Below are 26218 nucleotides of genomic sequence, written 5' to 3'. Positions count from 1 at the left end.
TGAAAAATGTCAGCAGGCATCCGAACGCCTGCCAACATTTTTCCATGCCTTGATGAGGGGCTCAAGGTTGAAGTTTTGGTTCTGTATCTTTATCTTTGCTACATAAAGGACACTGTTTGACCTGCTGAGTTTCTCCAGCTTTGTGTTTTTACTTCAACTACGATGTCTGCAGACTTTTATGTTTTACTGCTGAAAAAACTCAGCAGGTCAGGCAGCATCTACAGGAAGTAAAGGATAGCCAACGTTTCAGGCCTGGGACCTTCGTGAAGAAAGGCAGGCCCCTGAATAAAAAGATGGGGGGAGAAAGGAGCGAGGAGGGGAGAGAAGAAGTGCTGTGAGAGGAGCGCAAGCTAACAGGTTGTGCTAACTGTCACCCTGACCTCAAATTGTTAGGCCATCTTTGGCGATGCTCTCCCCTTTCCTGATCTTTCTGTTTCCTTCTTGGGAGATCCGCCCTTTACAGATATCTTCCATGAACCTACCAACACCCATAGTTACAATATGACCTCTTCCCTGTTATTCTGTGCACCTCCCCAGCCCCCCCCCTTCCTCCCTCCTCTCCTCCTCCCCCCTCTCACCATCTTTTTATTCAGACGCCTGTCTGTTTTTGCCCAGGCCTGAAATATTAGTTACCCTTTACCTCCTGTGGATGCTGTGTGACTTGCTGAGTTTCTCCAGCATGTTTGTGTATTGCACTTGACCCCAGCATCTGCAGACTTTCTTGTTCCATTGCTTTCCCCTTCGTGGCTCGAAGTTTTTTCCTTCAAGTATTTTTCCAATTGTATTTTGAAGCCACTTCTGAGTTTGCTGCTCTGCTCTTTCGGGCAGTGAATTCTGGGTGGCAAGTGTGCAGGGATGCATTTACTTATCCCTGTCACATGTATCGGGATGCGGTGAGAGGGTTTCTTTTATGTGCTGATCGAAGGCTGGCATGGAGTCGCCACACTCTTCTGCTGCCTTGCAATTAAAAAGGAGGGAAAAGGAAAGGAAGGAAAGTCTCTTCAGTGAGAGGGAGGTACCACACTACCTCCTCCAATGTTGTGCCTTTACTGCCATCCCTGTCACCATCACGGACAGGGCTGTAGTTATCTGCCTCCCTGATCCACTACATTCTTACACATGAGCTACTTCCCACGTAAACATTATCATTAATTTTGTTAACCAATTACCAGGGATCCCTATCCTTCAGTGTTTGTCCTTCTTCCAATGCAGACGTTATTTTTGTACTTTTTTTTGGGAGATTAAGCAGGTTTGGTCTCTCCCAACTTTCAAAGAATAACAGATGATCTCATTGGAACATAAAAAATTCTTAAACAAGTTAAGGAAGATGTTTCCTGCGTCTGTGATGTCACAGGTCACTGTCCCAAAGGAAGGGGTTGGCCATTCAAAAGGGAGGTGAATCTATGGAGGAGGAAGGGAAAAAGAGGGGGAATGGAATGAGAAGAGAGTAGTGTCAGCATGTGAAAAGAGAGAGTGGAAAACGAGAATTGAGAGGAGGGAGGGAAGGAGGGAAAGAGAGCAGAGGGAAAGGGGAGAGAATAAAAGAAAGAGAGAGGGAGGGAGTGAGGGGAAGAGAGAAAGGGAGAGTCAGAGGGAGTGAGAGAGAAAGAGAGGGAGGAGAGAGTGAGAGAAAGACAGGGAGGGAGTAAAAAAGGAGAGAGAGAGGGAGGGAGAGGGAGAGAGAAAAAAACAGAGCCATCTGATTAGTACTATTCCATCCATAGTTTGAGAGATCTGAAAGGTTAAATGAAAGCAACACATCTGGAGGGAGAGCATGGAATGGTCAGGACATGTACTGCTGAACATCTGTAATTTACATCGTATGGAAATGAGAAATGACCACTGCCATTGGCCTGTGTGGAGTGAGTGGGGGTCAGGGAGGGTTACATGGTCATTGCTGATGGTCCTACTTTTTTGCCCTGGTTCTGCCATACTGAGAGGTGACCCTTACCCAGCCTTGCCTCCTGCCTCCATGTGATTGGCCAAGGTGACATCATTTGACCAGACGTCGAACTGCCACTTGCGGAGTCCCAGCACCCCACAATGCACGCGGCCGCTGTGAATCCCCACACGCATGTTGACATTCACTCCCGTCACCTCCCGCACCAGCCTGCGAGGACAAGAAAAAGTTATTTCAAACCACATGCAGGTTTCCCACACAGAAATTCTTCTGTCCACACATCAGCTCTCCTTTCCTTTTACTGGTGTGGCTACGTCATTGACTACATATGTGTGGCTACATATGACATTGGTGAAGCCAGATTTGGTGCATTGTGTGTATTTTTGGTTACCTAACTACAGGATAAATATCAATATGTGTGCAGAAGAGATTTACAAGATGTTGCTGGGACTTGAGGAACTCAGTTACAGGGAAAGGTTAAACAGGTTAGGACTTTATTCTCTGCAGTTCGAAAAACGAGAGGGGATTTGATACAGGTGTACACAATTATGAGGGGTTTAGACAAGGTAAATGCAAACAGGCTTCATCCACTGAGGACATGGGCTAGGATGAAAGGGAAATGTTTAAAGGGAACATTAGGGGGAATTTGACCCAGAGAGTGGTGAGAGTGTGGAACGAGCTGCCAGCTGAAGTGGTGAATGCGGGCTTGATTTTAATATTTAAGAAAAATGTAGATAGGTACATGGATTAGAGGAGTATGGAGGGCTCTAGTCTGGGTGCAGGTCATTTGGTCTAGGCAGAATAATAGTTCAGCACAGACTAGAAGAGCCAAAGGGTCTGTTTCTGCACTGTTCTATGGTTGCCTCCCATCTCTACCCCACCCGTCTGCATCTGTCTGTCATCCTTCGCCTTTCCTCATTTCACCGGCCACCTACTGACCTCTCTGCCCATCTTTAATACCGTCTCTCCTTTCTCAGCCCTGAACGGGATTTTGACTCAAAACGCCAACTGTCCATTTTCCTCCCCTTTCCCCCTCTTCACCCCCTTGCAAATCAGTAGCAGATGATCAGGTAAACAGTCTGAATATTTTCCCCAGGGTAAAAACATCAAGTGCTAGAGGCCTTGCATTTAGGGTGTGGTGGGAGGGTTTGAGGGAGATGTGCGGGACACGTTTTTGTACACAGACTGGTGGGTGCCTTGGACGGGCTCCCACGGGTAGTGGTGGAAGCAGATGCAGTAGTAACAATAGAGGCTTATAGACCGACACATAAATGTGATGGAGGGATATTGATCAGGTGTGAAGAAGATGGAGGGATATCAATCAGTTGCAAGCAGTGGCATCTTAGTTTGATTTGGACATCATGTTCCTGTGCTGTACTGTTCTACTGCACCAGCTTGCCTTATCCTTTGACCAGAAACACTGAAGTGGGTTGTTTTTTTCTTTCATTCCTTCGCTGGTGGAGGGATTATGTTCTTCATAAACAGGACCAACATTGTAACAGAGAACAGGTTTCAGAGAGGATTCCATTTATTGTCGTATTCTCTGGCTTTGAAAGGTGCTTTATAAATGAAACAAACTGTCCTGCACATCACTATAAACATGCAGCTGACTTTTAGGAATTAAAGCACAGAAGTTACAGCTCAAGGGCTCATAACTGAAAACATTCCAAAGCTGAAAGTGAACGCACAAACACTTCAAATTAAAACCCAGGTTTTCTGGGTCAAATTCTGCTCTGCTTCAATAGTTTTTTACTGTCTGGACTCTGTCAAGGAAGGGTGTGGGGCAGATTTTATCACCTAGATGCTGGAGGTGGGCTAGAGTTTTTTTAATATTCACCAGGATGTTCACTGGATTGGAGAACATGTCTTATGAGGAAAGATTGACAGAGCTAGAGCTCTTCTCTTTGAAATGACAAAGGTTGAGGAGTGGTGGAGGTATATATCAGCATCAGTAGGGAAAAAAGGAATTCTGATGGAACCTGTCTTGAAGATTCTGGCCTGAAATTTCAACCTTTTTGTTTCTCTCATTGATGCACTCGTCCTGCTGAGTTCCTCCAGCAGGTTGCCCCTTGCCACTGCTACCTGCTCAGATCCCTATTAAATCTCTGGCCCCTGATTGTAAATTTTTGCCCTCCCGTTTTATCTGTTTCTGACATTCATAGAGCATTACAGCACAGTACAGGCACTTCAGCCCAGGATGTTCTAAACCCACGACCTATTTCAACCCACTCCACAACAATCTAATTTCTCCCTGCCTCACACTTTACATCCATGTGCCAATCTAAGAGTCGATTCCTCCACTATCACCCTGGCAATGCATTCCAGGCACCCATTACTCTCTGCGTACCAAATGTACTATTGACAGCTTCCTTAAATTTTCCTTACAGAGATGTCGTTTGATATTTGCTATTATCGTTCCAGGAGAAAGGTGCTGGCTGTCAACCCTAATAAAGCTCCTAATAACCTTATATACCTCTACCACTTCTCAACCTTTGTCACAACAAAGCGACAAGCCCAACTTTTTCTCAAAAGATATGCTCTCCAATCCAGGTATCTACATCCTTCCTGTAATGAGGTGTCCAGAACTAAACACAATACTCCAAGTGTGGTCTAACCAGTTTTATAGAGCTGCAACATTCCTTCACAGCCCTTGAACTCAATCCTTAACTAAGTGCCCTTTCAACTTGTACGACAACCTTGAAGGATCTACAAACTTGGAATGCTACATCCCTCTGTTTCTCCACACTGTTGAGAATCCCACCATTGACCACCTACTCCACCTTCAAGTTCGATCTTCCAAACTGCATCGCTTCACATTTATCTGGATTGAACTCCATCTGCCACTTTTCCGCCCAACTCTGCATCCTCTCTCAATCGTGGTGTAAGCTATGGCAATCTTCTACACTATGCACAACACCTTCAACCCTGGTGTCACCTGCAAATGTATTGACCCAACTCTCCACTTCTTCCAAGTGATTTACAAAATTTATATGAGAAAAGGTTGTTACAGTTTACCCCACCTCTACCTCTCATAGAAAGCTTTAAGCGGCATTTTAAGAAAATAAGAAACAGGAGCAGGAGAAAGCAATTCACTCCCTCGTGCTATTCAGGCTATTCTTTTAACTCAGCAAAATTGCTTGCACAAACCCCAGGCTTCCCAAATATATTGAACTCCAAATGCTGATGTTTCAGTGCATCCAGCACTCAGTGATGTATTACGCAGTCCAGGATCTGCAGTCGTTTTGATTTTCGGTCTGGTGAAAGTGAAACTTCCAGCACTTAGAACAGGATCCCGCCACTAAACACATCTTCCCCTCTCTGCCCTCTGTAAGGACTGCTCCCTCCCTGACTCACTCGTGCACTCATCATTCCCCACCTTCTGCACCTTCCCAGGTGGCCATAGGAGGTGCCACACTTGCGGCCAAACCTCCTCCCTCAACACAGTCCGAGGCCTCAAACAGAGCTTTCAAAGAAACAACACTTCACTTGTGTATGCACAGGACTGATTTACTGCATCCGCGGCTCCCTTTGAGGCCTTCTCTACATCGGAGAGACAATGTGCAGATTAGGAGATCACTTCGCTAAGCACCTTCACTCTGTCCACACCAGAGACAGAGACCTCCCAGTAGCCAACCATTTCAGTTCTGTGTCACACTCCATACTCACATGTCAGTCTATGGCCTTATGTAGTATCCCCACCAAGACCACCCACAACTTGGAGGACCAACACCTGATTTTCCGTCTGGGCATTCACCAGCCAGATGGCATTAACATTGACTTTTCTGGTTTCTGTTAACTTGCTCCCCTCTTCCTCCTTCCCTTCCCCTATCCATTTTCCTCCCTCCCTTCACCTAGCCATTCCTCCTCCCTTTGATCACTGCTGTCCCCTCCTCCCCTTCTCAACCAATCACCTCATGCTTTTGTGACTATCCCTCCCCTCACTCTTTTGTTCGGACGCCTGCGGACATTTTCCCCATACCTTGATGAAGGGCTCAAGGCTGAAACGTCGGTTATGTATTTTTACCTCTGCTATGTACAGGACATTGCTGGACCTGCTGAGTTTCTCCAGGTTTGATTTTTACTTATATTGAACTCCTTCCTTATCTTGAGTATGCTCATTGACTGAGGCTTCAGAGCACTCCTGGGTAGAGAATTCCAACGATTAACCATCTGCTGGGTAAGGTAAATCACACCCCTAATTGGCTTTGCAATTTCTCAAATTGCTGGCACTGGTAAAGTGCTGAAATTTGGGCATACTTAGGTGGTCAGAATTAGAAGAACGTAAGGCTGGGAGAAGATTACAGAGACAGAGAACAGGATTAGAGAGTGAACGTAAGAGGGGTTTAGGAACGAGGATGATAACTTTAAAAAGGGGCCACTATATTCCAGGAGTCACTGTACATCAGTAGTGAAGGTAAACAGAACCCAGGACACAGAGAGTAGTATGACCAGACCAAAAATCAAAATGACTGCAGATGTTGGAGTGTGTAACACATCACTGAATGCTGAAAAGACAGCTGAGACCACTCGAACCCATGACCTTAGGGTCAGAGACCAGAGACAAAGCCGCCAGCTGAGTCTCATTCCAAAAGCCACCACATGCCTGACCTTTGATTCTGAGAGTCTGCGACTGCCCAGATTGAGGAAACAAGACCACTACCAGCACACAGATGATAAAATCTGCCCTGCACCCTTCCTTGTCATCACAGAGTCAGTAAACTGTTGAAAGAGTAGAATTTGACCCAACCAATTTGATACCTTTTTAATTAAAGATAACCAAATGTTTACAGAGATTAGACTTAAGAGCATTGGTGCCGGGTGGGTCATAAACAGTCAAGACTCTAAATAACAAGGACTTGGATGAGGGCGAGAGGAAAGGAGTCAGTTATGGAGCAATGGAGGGATAGAGTAATATGGCACTAAAACAGTCCCTTTGGCTCAAGTAATCTATGCCAACCAGGTTGCCAAATTGTTAGTTCGATTTACCTGCATTTGATCCATGTCCCTCTAAACCTTTCCTATTCAATTGTTTAAATATCACAACTCTTCCCCCCACCCCCCACCCTCAGCTTCCTTAGGCAGCTCGTTCTACACACCCACCAGCAACTTTGTGAAAAAATGCCTCAGGTCCATTTCAAATGTTTGCCTTCTCACTTTAAATCCACACGTTCTAGTTCAAGAGTTTGTTTATTATCTAATATCATGGGTGGCATGTTGATGTAGCAGTTAGCACAATGTCTTTACAGCGCCAGCAATCAGGACCGGACAGGGTTGGAATTCTGCACTGTCTATAAGGAGTTTGTATGTTCTCCTCGTGTCTGTGAGGGTTTTCTCCGAGGGCTCCGATTTCCTCCCACCGTCAAAACGTGCTGGGGGTGTAGGTTAATAGGGTATAAATTGGGCAGCAAGGACTCATGGGTTGAAATGTCCTGTTACCGTGCTATATGTCCAAATTAAATAAAATCTGTACAACCAGATGAAATAAAATTTCTCCAGACCACAGTGCACACACATTTTAGCACATAATAATCACATATATACCGTACATAAAAATATAACAGAAACGAAATAATTTACTCAATAAATTTATCAGAGACCCAAGGTTACAGGGTACTGTTCATCGCGGTTTGCGTAGCACAATGCTGTTACAGTGTCAACGACCAGACTGCAAATCTGGCACTGTCTACAAGGAGTTTGTACATTCTCCCTATGTCTATGTGGGTTTCCTCTGGGTGCTCTGGTCCACTCCCACCGATCAAAAAACGTACACAGTATAGGTTCGTGGCCAAAAGGCCCTGTTACTCTGCTGTATGTCTAAATTTAATTTAATTTAAAATTGAATTTAAAAATTTAAATTTAATCTCACAGCCTGTGGGAAGAAGCTATTTCCCAGCCTGGCAGTCCTGATTTTGATGCAAATTGGGCAGCACAGACTTGTGGGCCAAAATGGCCTATTACTGTGCTCTATGTTTAAATTTTTTTTTTAAATCTGATGCTCCTTTACCTTCTTCCTGATGGTAGTGGGTCAAAGATACTGGATGGTAGGGATCCTCGATAATTCTTTGAGTGCTATTTAAGCAACGGTCCCAGTGAATGTTGTCATTAGAGAAAAGGGAGAGCCCAGTGATCTTCTTGGCCATTTTAATGTTCCTCTGTATTGATTGATAGGTCTAGTAAGTTGACCCTAATATACAAACCAAGATGACTAATTCTGGTCTAGTTTACACCATTCCTAACCTGGGGAAATAGCTGTGAACCATTGCTTCATTTATGGCCTGTGATTATATATATTTGTATATGATCAGTTACTTATGCTGTAGGGATAGAAAAATCCTGGCATGTCCACTCTGTCTTTACAAGTCAGGCCCCAGTAACAAGGACTGTGATTCAGAAGAAAGGCTGCAGTGTGCTTGACATCAGCCACACGATCCATCAGCCACAGGAATGAGCCATAGTTCACATGAAGGAGGTGCAGTGGGATCACGACATTGGGAAGTTATTGTCAGAGTTTTTGCTTGGCCCTGTTGGGCCAAGTTCAAATTTAAATGCCAGCCAAATTAATGAGCAAATTGTCTGTAATTATGAGATATCTTCTTCAAAAGGTGAGTTTCACTGTAGATAAGGAAACTCTTTGTACAAAGGCAGGGTCAGTGTGGGGGTGAGCAAGGAGTCAGTGTGGGGGACAAAAGGGGGGAGGGGTGAGAGTGGGGACAGGGTAGCTGTCAGTGTGTGGAGGGTAGGGATCATTGTGGGAACATGATGGGAGATGTCAGTGTGGGGATAAGCGAGGGGTCAGTTTGGGGACGGGGAGTGGTCAGTGTGGGGATGGGGCTGGGGAGGGGTCTTTAGGGATGGGACAAAGAGGGGTCAATATGAGGACGGGGAGAGGTCAGGGTGGGCTGGTATGAGAGAGGGGTCAGTGTAGGGATGGGACATGGGAGGTGTCAGTGTGGGTTGGTATGAGAGAGGGGTCAGTGTAGGGATGGGACATGGGAGGTGTCAGTGTGGGTTGGTATGAGAGAGGGGTCAGTGTGGGGATGGGACAAGGGAGGTGTCAGTGTGGGTTGGTATGAGAGAGGGGTCAGTGTGGGGATGGGACAAGGGAGGTGTCAGTGTGGGCTGGTATGAGAGAGGGGTCAGTGTGGGCTGTTATGAGGCAATGATATCTCCATTAACAGCTCAGGTTTTGGGAAGTGCCTCAAACTTCCTTCTACCACCTCAGGAGGCTGCTGAGTGGGTGAACAGGAATAGCATCGCAGGGAGACTTCCATCAAATCAAATTATTTGAATATAAAAGAGGTCACTGGATTATTAGGATCAGAACCAGACCCTTCGGCCCAAAACATTCAGAAGAACATTGACCTGACCCATTTATTCTGTCTCTTGGGTGGTCACAGAATCAGCTACAAAAGAGCCCAGGAAGTGACAGATCTCCTTGTGGTGAAATCCGGCATGTAAGGGTGAGCAAGTGTGATGATACTTACGAGATGGCCTCAATCATATCCACCCCCATCTCAACACAGCAGTGAGCGTGGTCTGCCCGAGCCTCAGGTAGGCCTGACACACAATAGTAGCAATCACCCAGGATCTTGATTCGCAGGCAATGGTTCTCCTGGAAAGGAAAAAATGAATGAGAGTCCGAAGGCCAATAAAATATGCCAGTGAAATTCAAGTTCAGACAAGAAATGTTGATGCTGTAGAATAGCTTTCCTTTTAAGGCTCGACGACTAATGACAGTCAGGCAACTGCTGGAAAGGAGCATGACTGTTCAGTCAGTGATCACTTACTGCTGCAAGCTTGTCGAATCTGGCGAAGAGCTCATTGAGGGTCATGACCAACTCCTGAGCCATACACTGCGAAGCTAGGCTCGTGAAGCCTTCGATGTCTGCAAAGAGGATGCTGCAACAGATAGAGAGGGGTGAAGGAAGGTACTCAGTCGTCATCAAATTTCACAAACCTCCAGATCCCGATTGTGGTCAGAGGGAAAGTGGAAATTGTGTGGGGGTGGGGCGGGGGGACTGGGGGAGGGAAGTGTTCACAGAGGCATCTCAAAGGATTTTATTAACGGCCTAGTGAGTGTTCTATGTGTGAAAACTTCCAATAATAGACCTGGACTAGGTAATTTTAACCCTTCAAATAACTAATTATCAGTCCCATTGCAAATGTTGGCTTTTAAAGAATGTCATATCCACTGAGATGGTTCCTCTGTTGCCGCTGTTGGAATGAACATTGAATAGTTCAGCACATGGACAAGCTACTTGTCCCACATGTCTGTGCCAACCATGATGTCCAAATCTAACCAAAACTCAGCTGTTACATATGATTGATATCCGTCCATTCTCTTCACATCCATGGGTTTATTAAATGCCTTGATGAAAGGCTCAAGTCCCAAAATGTCGATTATATATTTTTACTTTTGCTATATATAAAGGACACTGTTTCACCTGCTGAGGTTCTCCAGCATTGTGTGTTTTTACTTCCACTACAGTGTCTACAGATTTTCATGTTTTCCCAATAAATGCTACCATTGAATCTTACTCTCGGCAGCCTGTTCCTGCATAAACTCTGCGTAAAAAAATTGTCCCGTACCTTCTCAATTCTCAAATGGAGCAATATCACTTTGTAAATTTGTTAATATTGCATCTTCCTCCAGGCAATGAGATTGTTGAACGAGTAACGAACTGCTCATGTTAACCCTCTGAGACTCTACTATTTATGAAACACCATTTATTTTTATATATGTAGATTTGTTCTGCTTGTCTGTATGCGTGTTATATCTGGTTGTGTGTCTGCGAGTTTTTGCACCGAGGACTGGAGAATGCTCTCGTCAGATTGCACTTGTGCAATCAGATGATGAATAAACTTGATCTTAAACTAAATCAAAATATATCATTCATGTAACAGATCCTTTGAGGTGTTGCAGATTGTCAGACCAGCCTCCTCCCTCACAAGTATGATGCACCACTGGTTTAGTGTTCGAATAGCATACGGTTTGCTTATCTCCATTGGTTGGAGCATTGAGTATTAGGGGACGGAAGTCACGTGGCAACTACAGGCAGTCCCCATGTTACAAAAGTCCGACTTACAGACAACTCGTACTTAAGAACTGACTGTTCCCTCAATTCACACATATGCAAAGTGCCCCTTCTGGCATTCATGAACTTAATTCTATTCCCTGAGACCGCTGACTATTAGGTATATTGCTATTGTCTTCCTCAGTGAAGATTGACGCAAAATATTCTTTTATTTGTTACTCATTATAATTTCTCCAGCATCATTTTCAATCGGTCCTATATCTACCCGTGACTCTTTCACTCTTCATATATTTAAAAAATCTCAGTAGCCTTTTGTAAGTTATTTGCCAACTTCCTTGCATAATTCACCTTTTCTTTCCTAATGACTTTCTTTACGCACTTTTACACAGCTGCTGAGAAGCAGAACATTTTTGCATATCTTCTGCTCTACTGGCAGTGTAAAAATGTTGAGACGGAATTTATTAAGTAAATTCCATCCCATAATTTTTCCACCAGGACCCCAACTCATTTTTACAGAGCAGCTGCAGTCTAAATTGACTGCAGGCACTCCGCAAAAATGGATTCCTAACTCCAACTGTCCATCGCCCCTGGCCTCTGGGTGTCCCTCACCCTTCTGCCCCCAGCTGTCCCTCTCCCTCCTGCCTCTGGCCGTCCCTCGCCCCTGCCCCCATCTAACTCCAAACATGGCAGTGCCGTGCTTTCGAGTCCAGAGTTCACCTGAGCGACACACTTGCTCACAACGAGAAAAAAGTGGTGACGGCTCAATGCAGGAGCAATGTCTCCCTTATACATAATCGCTCAGCCAGAGCCAGGGGTTCACAAAGCGATTCCAGCTGGATGGGGGAATCATCAGTAAGGAAGATAGCTATTGCTCCTGCATTGAGCCAGTTGCTGCCTGCTTCTCTCTCACCAGGTGCTGGAGGCTGAGTCACCTTTCCACTGAAGGTAAGAGAGGGCGCCCACGAGGGCAAAGGGGACGGGAACGGGGCACGACCTACTCCCACCTCAACCTATACCCACCTATAATGTCCAGCCTCTGAAACCACTGCAACTGCAGTATGGTAGATTCCTGGAACAAACTGCCAGATGTAATGGTGGACGCAGATACAATAGTAGGGTTTAAGCGGCTTATGAGCCTGTGCCACCCAATTAACCTACAATCCCCAATATGTTTCTAACAGTGGGAGGAACCGGAGCCCCTGGGGAAAACCCACGCAGACATAGACAGAGCAGGATTCGAACCCCAGTCACCATCTCTGGTGCTGTAACAGTGTTGCGTTAACCAGTAAGCCAACCGTGCTGCCCCGTTCCTACCTTAACAGTCGTGGTGGAAAATGCACAGAAGCTTTAATTTCTAGAGAGTTCAGCATTCTAGAGTTGGAAACCCCTAAGAGTATTAATAAGGTCAATTTTGGAGAAAAGGTGGGCTTTGAACCCACAACTTTTTGCCCGACTGATCCAGAACCATAAAGGCTCCAAGACCAACATCTATCAGGGCTCAATAACCTTGCTGCAAATGAACAGGTTCTCCTGTTCATGATGTCTGTGCTGAACAAGATGCCAAATTAAAACTATATCTCTTCTGCTTCCACATGATCTGTCTCCCTCTAATACCTGCATTACCTCAATGATGGAGGTCTGCAAAGTTTTGTGTTTTACTCCCTCAAATACCTGAATTTTCATGCCTCTATCTGAAAGCTTCTGATTCATTATCAGCTCCCACCACTATTGCCTACAGCCATACTCTGTGTAAAACACTTGCCCAACACACCTCTTTTAAACTCTCCCCCACCTTACCTAAGCACTTGTCCTCCAGTATTTTTATCCTGGGAATAAAAGACTCTAACTGTCCTCTGCGCCAGAGAAAACATCCTTATAGCTCATAATCTCTAATCCAAGCAGCATCCTGTCCAAAGCCTCCACATCCTTCCTGCAGTGGGGTGACCAGATTGCACACAATACTCCAAGTGCAGCCTAATTAAAGTTTGATACAGCTGCAACAAGACTTTACTCTAATGCTCAATGCTCCACCAATGAGAAAGCATGCCATACCCTATCCACTGGCTGGACCACCTTCAGGGAACTGTTGACTTAAGCCCCCCGATACCCATCAGTAATATTAAGAGTCCTGCCATTAATTGTATACGGTTCCCTTTACATTCAAATTCACCTCTTCAACTTCGTAAATGTTACATTTCAAATTTTTTTAAAAATTAGTCATACAGCATGCTGTCTATTCTTCTTCTTTGGCTTGGCTTCGCGGACGAAGATTTATGGAGGGGGTAAAAAGTCCACGTCAGCTGCAGGCTCGTTTGTGGCTGACCAGTCTGATGCGGGACAGGCAGACACGGTTGCAGGGGAAAATTGGTGGGTTGGGGTTGGGTGTTGGGTTTTTCCTCCTTTGTCTTTTGTCAGCGAGGTGGGCTCTGCGGTCTTCTTCAAAGGAAGTTGCTGCCCGCCGAACTGTGAGGCGCCAAGATGCACGGTTTGAGGCGATATCAGCCCACTGGCGGTGGTCAATGTGGCAGGCACCAAGAGATTTCTTTAGGCAGTCCTTGTACCTTTTCTTTGGTGCACCTCTGTCACGGTGGCCAGTGGAGAGCTCGCCATATAACACGATCTTGGGAAGACGATGGTCCTCCATTCTGGAGACGTGACCCATCCAGCGCAGCTGGATCTTCAGCAGCGTGGACTCGATGCTGTCGACCTCTGCCATCTCGAGTACTTCGACGTTAGGGATGAAAGCGCTCCAATGGATGTTGAGGATGGAGCGGAGACAACGCTGGTGGAAGCGTTCTAGGAGCCGTAGGTGGTGCTGGTAGAGGATCCATGATTCGGAGCCGCCCTGTTAAACTACACCCCCAGTACGTTTTGCCGCCCTGTAATCTTGAGTAAACATTGAGATGCTGGAGGAACTCAGTGGGGCAGACAGCATCTGTGGAGACGAATGGTCTTGATAAAGGATCCATATCCGAAATGTTGACTGATCATTTCTGTCCAATGATTGCTTCCAGCAGCTGATAGTTTGCTCCATGACTGATTAAAAGGATTTCACTGCAAGGAAATGCTCACAGGGAAATGCATCCTACAGATGGAGAAATCTTAGTGGGGGTCAAACTAGGAGGCCTGGAACTGGAGCTGTTGCACCAGATGGCGCAGAGCAAGTAGCCTGGAAGGATATGTGGCTTTGGAAGTGAGTCTGGGTGAGAACATGGTCATAGAACTTGAGAGTGGCAAGGAGTGATGGTGGGAATCTTGGTAGGAACCATCCTGCAATCCCATCTCTGAGGATATTCACGTTACTTGCCATTATACCCTCAGTGCTGTTCAACAAGATCCAAACCCTGGGCCTCTGCATTCCCCTCTGCAACTGGATCCATGACTTCCTCACCAGAAGACCACAACAGTCAGTACAAATTGGAAACAACATTTGCTCCTCACTGATTATCAACACAGGCAGACCTCAAAGAAGAGTGATTAGCTCACTGCTCAATTCACTCTACACCAGTGGTTCTCATCCTTTTTCCTTGCACTCACATACTGCTTTAAGTACTCCCTATGCCATAGGAGCTCTGTGATTAGTAAGGGATGGCTTAAGGTGGTATGTGAGTGGGAATGGAAGGTTGAGAACCACTGCTCTAGACCCAATTGGTAATGAAATATTTTGCTTAAGAAAAATTGTCATTGGCCCATTTCCTTTGGAGTTATGAATCCGTGCACATAACGAGTCAATGAGGTACGATTAAAACAGTGATTTTCAAACTTTTTCTTTCCACCCACATACCACCTTAAGCAATCCATTACTAATCGCAGAACACCTATGGCATAGGGAATACTTAAAGTGGTACGTGAGTGGAAAGATAAAGGTTGAGAACCACTGCTCTTCACCCATGACTATGTGGCCAGGCACAATTCAAATGCAATCTATAAATTTGCCAATGATACTACAGTCTTCAGCAGAATCAAGACAAAGAGAGAGATCAGTTTGTTGAGTGGTGCCACAACAATCTTCCATTCAATGTCTGCAAAACCAGGAGGTGAATGTGGACTTCAGGAAAGGGAAATCAGTCCTTATTGAAGTGTCAGTTAAGAACTTCATGTTTCTGGGTGGCAACATCTCTGAACATCTGTCCTGTGTCCTCCATGTCAATGCAGTCACGAAGAAGGCTTGCCAGCGGCTATACTTGGTGAGGAATTTGAAATTTGGTTTGTCACCGAAGACTCTTGAAAATCTCCACAGGTATACCATGGAGAGCATTCTAACTGAATGCATCACTGTCTGGTATGGAGGTACCAATGCACAGGACAAGAATAATCTGTGGTGAGTAATGAACTCGGCCAGCACCACCACAGGCAACAGTTTCAACTCCATCGAGGACATCTACAAGTGGTGATGTCTTAAGAAAGCAGCCTCCATCCTCAAAGGCTCTCACCACCCAGGTCATCCCTCTTCACCCTGCTTCCATCAGGAAGGAGGCACAGGAGCCTAAAGACAAACACCCAGTGACACAGGGACAGCTTCTTCCCCTTTGCCATCAGATTTCTGAATGGACAATGAACCACAGACACTAACTCACCTTCTCTTATTTTTGCACTTTTTTTTATTTTTAAATGTAATCTTATCGCAATATTTGTTGCAGAAAATCAACAAATTTCTTGACTTGTTCATGATAATAAATTCTGAATCTGAATTCTGATTCTTATGACAAGTGTTTGATGGCTTTTATCAAGCCAAAGCCTTGGGGCCTTTATGCTCACTTTAAACAATCTTTGAGCTTTCTGTTGAGGAGGATACCTCAAGCATTAGGTCCATGAGCTATTCCAATACCTTGATAATTTGACTGATTAACAAGACAAATAAACAAAGCTTCCCTTCAGGAGAATCTCACAGCCCTAGTGAACCGGGTTATTTTTGCGCACTGTCTGTGGAGTTTTTCCATCCTCATAAAACTCCTCTGGCTGTTCCCACACAGGAAAGGTAGATTAATTGCCAGCTGTAAATTGCCCCTAGTGTTTCACTGGGTATGTAGGGAGAAAAAGGTGGGATGAATGTAAATAGGTGGATGATGGTTGACATGGTCATTCCAACACAAAACAGACCTTTCAGCCCATGATGCTGTGCTGACCAATGTAAACCTACTCCACAACAATCTAATCTTTCCCAACCTCACTCTCATAACCCTCTATTATTCTTAGAACCATGCGCCAATCTGAGAGTCTTTAGTATGTCCCTACAGTACCAGCCTCCACTACCACCCTTGGCAATGCATTCCAGGTACCCACCACTCTCTGCGTAACAACCTACCTTTGACATCCTTCCTAAATTTTCCCTCACTTACCTTAAACCAATGTCCTCTGGTATTTGCTATTTCTGCCCAGAGAAAAAGGTGATGGCTATCCACCCTATCTAAGCACCTCATAATCTAATATACCTTTATTAAGTCAGCTTTCATCCTTCGTCATTCCAAGATAAAAGGCCTATCTCTGTCAACCTTGCTTCGTAAGACATGTTGTCCAAACTAGGCAACCACTTGCTGGGCTGAATGACCTGCTTCCGTGCTCCATGAGTCGATCCAGACTAAGGGAACATTTCTCTTTCTACAGATGCTGCTTGTCTGACTGATTTCTTCCAGCTGTTCTATTTTGTTTCAGATTCCTGCACCTTTGTTTGTTTTCTATCCAAATGAACATACATCGATTGGCATATAATAGTTGAATTTTGTGGACTAAATTTTAGGGTAAAATTTAGGGGGTTGACTATTACACGCATACTACTTTTGACCGCAGTGAGTACCTGCGTTGCCTGGGGCAGCAGCAGCTCAGATGAAGTCAGGTAGCCAGTATCTCAAGGGGAGTCTGCGATCAGGACATCAGGAGCTTGGATGGGAGGGCAGCCGGAACCTAGGCGAGAGTATGCGGTTGAGGTGTCGGGAGCTTGGATGGGAGGGCAGCTGGGGCCAAGGTGAGAGTATGTGTTTGGGGTGGACTTTTATATGGTATCGACTATTACTCCCTCATATAGGGTAATTCTGCTAATTCATGTTCACTTTGAAAGGAGTTTTCTTTTTAACATTGTACAAACTATTTTGGCACAACCAAGTTCGAACGATGAGAACCTCGACCAAGAGTTTCTAGAAAGTACTTTCATCAATCTCACGTACCACAACTATAAAGCTGCAATCGGTTCAGCTGAATGTCCATAGAGAACAAGTTGTTCTATTCAATAGATCTCTCACTGCATTTTTCAATGAGCTTGTTGAAGAAAATAAAGTCCAACTATGCAATTAACGTCAGTCAGTATAGCCAGCCAGAATGGATCACTTGAGCATAGAAAGTGAAGACATGCATTTTACAAAACCCTCTGTCTCAGGAAGCTTTAAAGCACTTTACAGGGGTACTGCAGGAGCTGCCAACAGCTCCCACAACTAGTCATGGATCAACATATCGAACAACAGTCATGAATTTATTCTCGTACACATTGTATATTGCCCGAAATTCTTACTTGCAGCTGAATTGGTATATATTTTTCAAAAATTTTAAATTGGCCCATGACGCCCAATTATATCCATGTGACCAATTAACCCCCATACATTTCTGGAGGGTGGGAGGAAACTGGAGCACCCGGAGGAAACCCACGAGGTCACGGGGAGAACAGAGGAAACCTTCGCAGTCAAGAGTACATATAAATTCTTTACAGAGAACAAACTTGGTCACTGGTGCTGTAATACACTACACTAACTGTGCTGCCAGAACATAAAGAAATACTATAATGGTAAACCAACTGAATTAAATTAAAAGAGACAATAAAAAGATAAGATGAAATATAACATCAACAAGTATCAGCCAAGCACAACCTCCACCTAAGAGTGCAGACAGGCCTTCAGCTCAGCTGCGATGTGATAAAGAGATATTTGAGAGACATGAGAGAACCGTGGATGCTGGAATCTGAAGCTGAAGCTGAACACAATCTGCTGGAGTAACCCAGCTGGGTCAAGCAGCATTGGTGGCAGAAAACAGTCAATGTTTCTAAATAATAAAGGGAAAGTCTCGATGAAGGGTTTCAGCGCAAAATGTCAACCATTCTTTTTCTCCCACTGATGCTACAATTGTACCCAGATCTAACGCTTCGTCTGGCAGCCCTTTCCTTTCCCCCATCACCCTTTCCATGAAAAACTCCTCAGCTCCCCTTTTACATCTTTCTCCTCTCACCTTATATCTCTAGTTTTAGACTCTCCTACTCTGGGGAAAAGACTATGATGATTTATGTTATATGTGACCATTAGCAGGGATGAAGAGGGAACTCAAGAGTTTTGGGAATGATATTAAGACTATAATTCACAGGAGCAGAAATACATTATTCAGCCCATTGAGTCTGCCTTGCCATATAATTATGAGCTGATCCAGTCTTCCTCTCAGCCCCACTGTCCAGCCTTCTCCCCATAAACTTTGATGGGCAGGATAATCAAAAATCTATCAATCTCTGCCTTAAGGGCCTATCTCACTGGCCTGGAGACTAGATGGAGACCTGCTGGTGACTCGAGTCTCCGCGATGTCTCCTGGAGACTAGCCAGGTCTCCGGGGAGTCACCGGAAAATCGAACATGTTCGATTTTGCTGGAGAATTTTTTGCAGTCTCCAGCAGGTCTCCGTGACATCTCCATCAGTCGCGGCAACTAATGTTGTCCGCGACTGGGGAGACATCTCTGCGACGTCGCTGCGACCTGCTGGAGACCAAGGAGACTGAGGAGAGGTCACGGCAACTCCGCGGAGAGGTCGCGGAGACGTCTTTCCAGTCGCGGACAGCATTAGTCGCCACGACTGATGGAGACATCGCTTTGGTGAGAACACAAACCATGTTCCGCCAGTGAGATACTACCTTTAAATACACCCTATAAGCTGGCCTGAGGCTACAAATTCCACAGAATTACCACCCTTTGGCTAAAGAAATTCTTTCGCACTCTGTTCTAATTGGATGCTCTTCATTCCTGAAGTTGTGCCCTCTTGTTCTGGATGTTCCCACCATGGGAAACAATCCTTCTACATCTATTCTGACCATGCCTTTCAACATTCAAATTGTTTCAATGAACTCCCCTCTTGTTCTCCTAAATTCCAATGCGTACAGCCCAAGATCTGTCAAACTCTCCTCCTCTGATAGACCTTTTTTTTATGGAATCGTCCTTGTGAACCTCCAGAGCATGGCGCTGAATGCGCACTTACATTTGTTCCACATCGTCTTCCCAATGGGAGCAGATCTTCAACCCTTAGATGTTGGAATGGATTAAAGTCACAACAGGGAAGTGAGACCATAAGGAAAAATCTCTGGTCCAGACTAAGTTACAGGTTTTAAACAAGGGACATTGTAGCTGTTTCCAACCTGCTTAAATATCTGTGGGTGAACAAATCAACGCCTCACACCCTGATGTCTCGTGGACCTGTTCCTTGTGCTGACACCAGTCTCAAAAGAACCTGGCTGCCTTGTGCTGTGTGGCTGCCAAGAGGTGTATACAGATTAATCATCTTGGGGAAAAGCTTTAATGAGAAGCTACACCAGCTCTGCTTCAATGGTTAGCACTCTTCCTCTGGACTTGGAACTTGTTGCTTCAATTCCCATTCTGCAGGTTCAAGCAGGAAGGTTTAAGACCCTCTAGTGCAGAGAAGTCTTCTGGTTGAGGTATTGCCTCTTACATTTATGCCAAACTTCATCTCGGGAGACAAACTATCTATAGATATTTTATATATATATACACTAACTCCCACACTTACCTCGATTGCTCTCTCCCACCCTGTATCCTGTAAGGATTCTATTCATTTCTCTCAATTCTGCAGTCTCTGTTGTATCTGCTCCCAGGATGAAGTCTTCCATTAGGGAAAACATTAGGGGGAATTTCTTCACACAGAGAGTGGTGTGAGTATAGAACGAGCTGTCAGCTGAAGTGGTGAAAGTGGGCTCAATTGTCACATAAAAAAAAAATCTGGATAGGAACCTGGATGGGGGGGGTGGGGGGGGGGGAGAAGGCTGGGAGACAACCCTACAGAGAAGACCCCAGCAGCGGAGCAGCAAGGGGCCCGATGGCTGAAGTACTCACACCAGCCCGACTCACTGGGTCCAAGTATCGAGACCGGGATCCATGAGGGTGCCAATGACAAGCAGGATTCCCGAAAGGGCCTCGGGTGCTAACAACTTCTTCATCGTATCGGTGGTTAGGAACTGGGAGCTCGGGGTCACCGATGGAATAGACAGGAGATGGAGCAGCTGCAGAGGTCTTAGGAGTGCAGGATTCAAATCCACAGACACTCAGTGACTCTGAAGAGACTCTCTTTTGGTTCTCTTTCTCTTATTGCATTGGCACTTTGCATGCCTTCAGGCGGGCAAAAGTGAGCAAAATGTGTGCCCATGACCGTGAGGAATGTTGGCCTGTTCCCTGTGCTCCACTGTCCCATGATCATCATCCACTGTTGAAACCCATCTCACTCCTGAATCTCTAAAAAACAACTGGTAGAAATTTTCAATCATCACTTTGACCTTGCTTTGATCATGAACCCCCAGAGCTTTTGTGCAAACTCCTTTAAAACCACAAATTACAAAACTACTTCAGCTGTTTACATAGGCTGCTCATTATTCAAATGCTTTGCTCATTTAAAATGATTGGAAGCAGACATGGTGATCTCTTTGTGCAGCATGTCCCTTTATTCCTGCGTCCAAAGGCTGGCTATGGGTTCGAGTTCCACTCCTGACCCCCCTACGCCAACCTATCAGTTGCCACTCCAGTGTTATGCTAAAAGATTCTCTGAATTACCAGACGTACTCAATCAAACAAAAAACATCTACAGAGTCTAGGGTCGAGTGCAATACACAAATGTGAACACAGAGAATGTTGGGATTGTAGAACAAGCTGCCAGCTGAAGTGGTGAATGCGGGCTCAATTTTAACATTTAAGAAGAATTTGGACAGGTACATGAATGGGAGGGGTATGGAGGGCTACGGACCAGGTGCAGATTGATAGGACTCAGCAGAATAATAATTCAGCATGGATGAGATGGGCTGTAAGGGTTCTATGGCTGTTGCAATTCCAACTCTGAAACAGTGGGACTCTACTTTTTAATAGCAGCAAGGTGCTTTGTGATGGCTTGTTAGATAGTATTTAAATGCTTTCCTTCTTTTCTAAAACAGGCAGAGAGCCACAAAAATACTCATTACCTAAATTGCGATGTTGCTTCTGGACTGCCCTGATTTAAATGAATTTGTTTCAACTACAGCCCAGTGAATGTAAAATATCTCTGAGCTGTTTCTAAGCACATTGATTAGTACTTTCAGTTCAACTGTGTTATTGGGCGCACACACAGCAGGTGTGCAGGCTGTGCTTTGCAGAGAGCTCCAAGTTCTTGGGAGTTGCTAATCAAACCGGGGTGCTTGTAATATAGTGACCACTCTCAACAAATCAGTAGGGCACTGTGACTCTTGATTCCAATTCTCTGTGTTTCCCCACCCCCACCTACGCCTACCTCCCAATATGTTCCATTCCCTTGTCCACATCCAAAGAAATGGCAGTGTTGGTGGATCTGCTGGTGTGGACCCAGGAGTGCGGGGAGCGGAGACGCATCACTGCTCTGCAAGGTTCTACTGCCTGCTCGCGATGCTTTAATCAGCAGATTAGAGGAGCTGATGGTGTTTTTTTTAACATCCTGAAACCACAGAGGTCTGTGCCCAGGATGGCAGTGTCTGTGTTCGGCAGCAGCAGACCTGGAGGGGGGAGCAACGGACCTTGGCATGGCACCAGAAACCCTCCCCACCCCCACAGAGAAGAAGAATCCTGGGAGACAACCCTACAGGGAGCTGACCACGGCAGCAGACCAGCGAGGGAGTCAGCAGCTGAAAGACCCACACAGGTTGCAGGCTGTCGGTGACTGGCCCACGGCAACTAGGTCTCGGAACCAGGAATCAAGAGGGTGCTGAGAGCATAAGGACTCCCGAGGGACTTCGAGCTCTGAGGACTTCATGATCATATTAGATCTGGATCTGGAGCTCGGGTTGCCAATGGATCAAACAGTGGTCTGAGACAACAGAGGCTGCAGGAATCCAAGGTCACTCAGTGTCTCTGAAGGGACTTTCTCTTGCTCCTCTTTCCCTTATTACAATGCTAATGGTGACTCTTTTATTTTTCTTATGGCAGGCAAAATCGAATTTCACGTATATTACATTTTTTGTATTATTACATGATGCTAAAACAGATCTTGTATCTTGTATTCTGCAAACCACGGGACTGGCTCAAGTATGTTTCAGACACAAGATACCGCAACACCAAAATCTGGAGTCAAAACCAATGTGCTGGAGGAACTCAGTGGGCCGAGCAGCATCAGTCAGGGGCAGTGGGGGTGGGGAGGGGTGGCGGAAGGAGTTGTCCATGTTTTGAGTTGAAATCCTATGTGGATAAAGGAGATAGGAGGAGAGGTTGGGAAAGTTTGGACAGGGACCAGAGGGGGATGGGTGAACCTGGGAAAGGCGTGAAGAGAAAATAGCCATGGTTTTTTCCCCAAGAAAGGGAGAAGATTTAAGGTGAAGGGAGAAGGTATAAAAGGGGACCTGAGGGGTACTTTTTCACACAGAGGATGGTGGGTATATGGAAGGAGCTGTCAGTGGAAGTGGGAGAGGTTTCTATGCCTGTCTGCTTTTTGCTCACATCTTGACGAAGGTCTCAGGACAGAAATGTTGGTTATATATCATTTCCTTCTGTGGACACGGTGAGACTGGCTGAGTTCCTCCACTATTTCAGCGTTTTTATTACAATCTCACCATCAGCAGACTTCTGTGTTTCATACTAGATGACTGTTGTCTAGTATCACATAGTGAAGTGAGTGAATATCTTGTTGCAGGTTTAAAGAAGCATTTCTGAATCTTGTATGCTTCAGTAAGATCATTCTTCTTAACTTCACAGGATGATTGCCTGCTCTCCCACCTCTTCAAGAAGCAATATACTGAATCTATCCTTTCCATGGCAACCATATCCTTCAATGGAGTTAAATAAGAAAATCTGCAGATGCTGTAATCAAATGCAGTCCATTAAAATGCTGGAGAAATTCAGCAGGCCACGAAGCATCCCTATACACAGAAGAGCTGCATGACCTTCTGAGTTTCCCCACTACTTTTGGGTATTGCACATACAGTATAACATAGAATGTCACAGCACAGTACAGGCCCTTTGACCCACAGTGTCATGCCGACCTTTATAAACCTACTCAATAATCTCAACCTTCCCTTCCTCACACCCATTACCCACTATTTTTCTTGCATTCATGTGCCTGTCCAAGAGATTTATAAATGTCCCTATTATACCAGCCTCTACCATCACCCCAGGCAATGCATGCACTACTCTCTGTAAAAACATTTATCCCTGACATCTTCCTAAATTTTCCTCCCTTCACCTTGTACAGATGTCTTCTGGTGTCTGCTATTGTTGCCCTGGAAAATAAAGATGCTGGCTGACAACCCCACCTTTGCTCTATCTACAATGCTTCTCTGCTCTCAGGAAAACTACCTCGATTCTCTGGTCTCTCCACATAATCTACAGCCATTCTGGTCAAATATAACCAGCATGCATTTTGATATTTTGACCGGATGCATCACAGCTCAGGACGGGAACAGCTCTGACCAAAACCACAAGATTCCGCAGGCCATCTCACATACCCTCCATCGACTCTGTCTGTACCCCATGCCAACAGACCAACACACCACGCTGGTCACACTCTCTTCTCTCTCCTTCTGTCGGGCAGGAGATACATGTATTTGAAAAACACAAACCTCCAAGTTCAAGGATATATCCTACCCGACTGTTACCAAACACTAAAATAGAACTCCCACAGGAAAAAGATAATGTTTTTGTACTGCTTTTAACTGCATTTTCTCTATGCCCTGCACTATGTTTTTTTTAAAACTTTTCTATATTTTTGCACTTTTCTCTATACGCTGCACTACAGTATTTGACTTATTGTGTGATGCTATGCCTTACACTGTTTTATTAGTTTATTTGTCACTACCTGCTGCATGGGTTGACTCTCCTGGATAGCATGCAAAACGAAGCTTTTGGCTACCTCCTGACACACAAGACAACAACCAATTCAACTCACTTCTCTTCTTCTGAACCATCTGTAAGGCCTTAATATAATGGAGGTAGTAACTGATATTGAACAGTGATTGACACGAGATTTAATACAAACCCCTTGATCTGTACTCTACAGCCTGGGAGTTGATGATATTATTTTTAAAATAGAAAATGCCGCAAATGCTCATCAACTGGAGAGAGAGAAAAAAAAAACAGTTAACATTTTGATCGAAATATTGAATCTTTTTTTCTCTCTCCATAGATGCTACCTGATCTGCCGAGTGTTTCCAGCATTTTCTGCTTTATTTCAGGTTTCCGGCCCTGCAACATTTTGCCACATTGGCTTGTTATAGAGTGTGGAAACAGGCCATCAGCCCAACTTGCCCTTGCTGACCAAAAGGTAACTCCCACACTACTCCCAGCTGCTTGCATTTGGCCCATATCCTTTAAAACCCATCCTAATCATGCATCCGTCAATTGATTTCTTTTAATGTTGCATAGTGCCTGCCTCAAGCACCTCCTCTGCCCTGCTACATTTGGTCTCCAATTCCCATTCCTGGAAAATTGTACCATGTTATTCAAAGTTTAAATTTATTGTCAGAGCACATACTTACATCCCATAGAAACCTGATAATTCTTGTGTCTGCAGACAGATAGAATTTCTAATTATTACAGGTAGCACTCAACTTACAATGGGGTTACATTCTGGCACTTCCATTGTAAGTCATAAAAAGGCAATGGGATCAATGTTGGGACTGACACAGTGGTGTGGGGAGAGGGCAGGACAGTGGGAGCAGTTTGGGGACTGACAATGGAGCTGTGGGGAGAGAACGGGGCACACGGATCAGTGTAGGGACTGACACGGGTTGTGGTGAGAGAGTAGGGGAGTGGGATCAGTTTGGGGTTTGACATGGGACTCTGGGAGAGAGCAGGGCAGTGGATCAGTGTCGGGACCAACACGGGCTGTGGGGAGAGAGTGGGATCAATGTGGGAACTGACACGGGGCTGTGGGGAGACAGCAGGGCAGTGGGATCAGTTTGGCGACTGACATGGGGCTGTGGGGAGAGAGTTGGATTAGTGTGGGGACCGACACGGGGCAGTGGGGAGACAGCAGGGCAATGGGATCAGTGTAGGAACTGACACAGGGCTGTGGGGAGAGAGCAGGGCAGTGGGATACAACACTGTCGGGAGACACTGAACATCATAGCCTAGCCAAGCCAAAATTCAAAGTACTGTATGGATTCAAACTTTGAAAAATCATAAGTCAGACCATCGTAAGCCAGGGACGATCTTATTAAAGTCTCTCATTTTCCCAGCAAGTTGCACCAATTTGCCCTTTCCTGCTTGATTTCACTGAACATGCCCTCCTGAAGCCTATTGGCATCACCTTCACTGCTTTGCACATTAAAGCAGTTCCCAGTTTTGTTACAGTACTGGAATTCAGGTTATTAACATAGATCAAAGGCAGAGGTGGTCCCAATACTGAGGCCTGCAGATACAACTACATTGGCCTTGTGCACTGCCAAACTGATACCACCCACAAAGTGGAGGAACACCACCTAATATTTTCCGTTTGGCTCTTCTCCTGTCTCACTCCCTATCCCTTTGCCTCTCCATTCAGTGAGCTACCATCCCTTCCTCCCACCCATATCCACTTCTTGACTGTGGCCTGTGTATCTTTGCTGCATAAGGAATGCTATGTGATTTACTGAGTTTCTCCAGCACTTTTGAGTACTGAGATACAACTGCATTCTTGTCTCCGGTGCAAGATCCAACTGTTCACCAATATGATGATGGAAATTGAAATCAAAAACAGAAAATGCTGGGTACACTTAGTCATCAGCTAGCATGTATGGAAAGAGGAAAAGTCACGATGTCTGTTCTCACCTAATGAGAAATGTTTCCTTTGTTCTTCCCAACCCTCCTTCTCTGCTATTGAAAACTCATGTGTTTTATTTTCTCTTTCTCTGTTCTAATGAAGGATCCTAGACATTTCCATAACTCTTTCTCTCCCCATAGATGCTGCCTGACCAGCTGAGGTGTTTCCAGCATTTTTCTACTCCTGCTCGCCAATATTCTCAGCTCTCAAGTTTTCAGCAATGTTATCCTGTAAAATCCCTGTTATCTGGAATTGAAACAACCGGCAAAAAAAATTGCAGAAAATTAAAAAAAATGGAAGTTTAAAAT

At 45.2% G+C, this 26218-nt stretch overlaps 1 protein-coding gene and 1 long non-coding RNA gene across 6 annotated transcripts in view; one reads left to right on the top strand and one right to left on the bottom strand.

Moving 5' to 3' along the window:
* Positions 1 to 26218, bottom strand: part of adcy5 (adenylate cyclase 5) — a 390458-nt gene that overhangs the window by 130592 nt on the left and 233648 nt on the right. For all 4 annotated transcript variants that reach the window (XM_069934774.1, XM_069934775.1, XM_069934776.1 and 1 more), the window contains exons 4-6: positions 9688 to 9799; positions 9385 to 9512; positions 1952 to 2110 (exon numbers count right to left, since the gene is read on the bottom strand). In XM_069934774.1, coding sequence (XP_069790875.1) covers positions 1952 to 2110; positions 9385 to 9512; positions 9688 to 9799 — 399 coding nt within the window. The remainder of the gene's footprint in view (positions 1 to 1951; positions 2111 to 9384; positions 9513 to 9687; positions 9800 to 26218) is intronic.
* On the top strand, positions 1670 to 26218 carry LOC138761881 (uncharacterized). Of its 2 annotated transcripts, none has more exons than XR_011356561.1 (3): positions 1670 to 1862; positions 24343 to 24431; positions 26051 to 26218. It is a non-coding gene; the product is annotated as an uncharacterized lncRNA (long non-coding RNA). The 2 variants fall into 2 exon arrangements; XR_011356562.1 differs by having other exon boundaries at positions 24294 to 24431.

Source organism: Narcine bancroftii, chromosome 4, assembly GCF_036971445.1.
Source record: "Narcine bancroftii isolate sNarBan1 chromosome 4, sNarBan1.hap1, whole genome shotgun sequence".
NCBI classification, from domain to species: domain Eukaryota; kingdom Metazoa; phylum Chordata; class Chondrichthyes; order Torpediniformes; family Narcinidae; genus Narcine; species Narcine bancroftii.
Note: the sequence above shows the minus strand (reverse complement) of the source record. Positions and strands in the feature narration are given on the sequence as shown.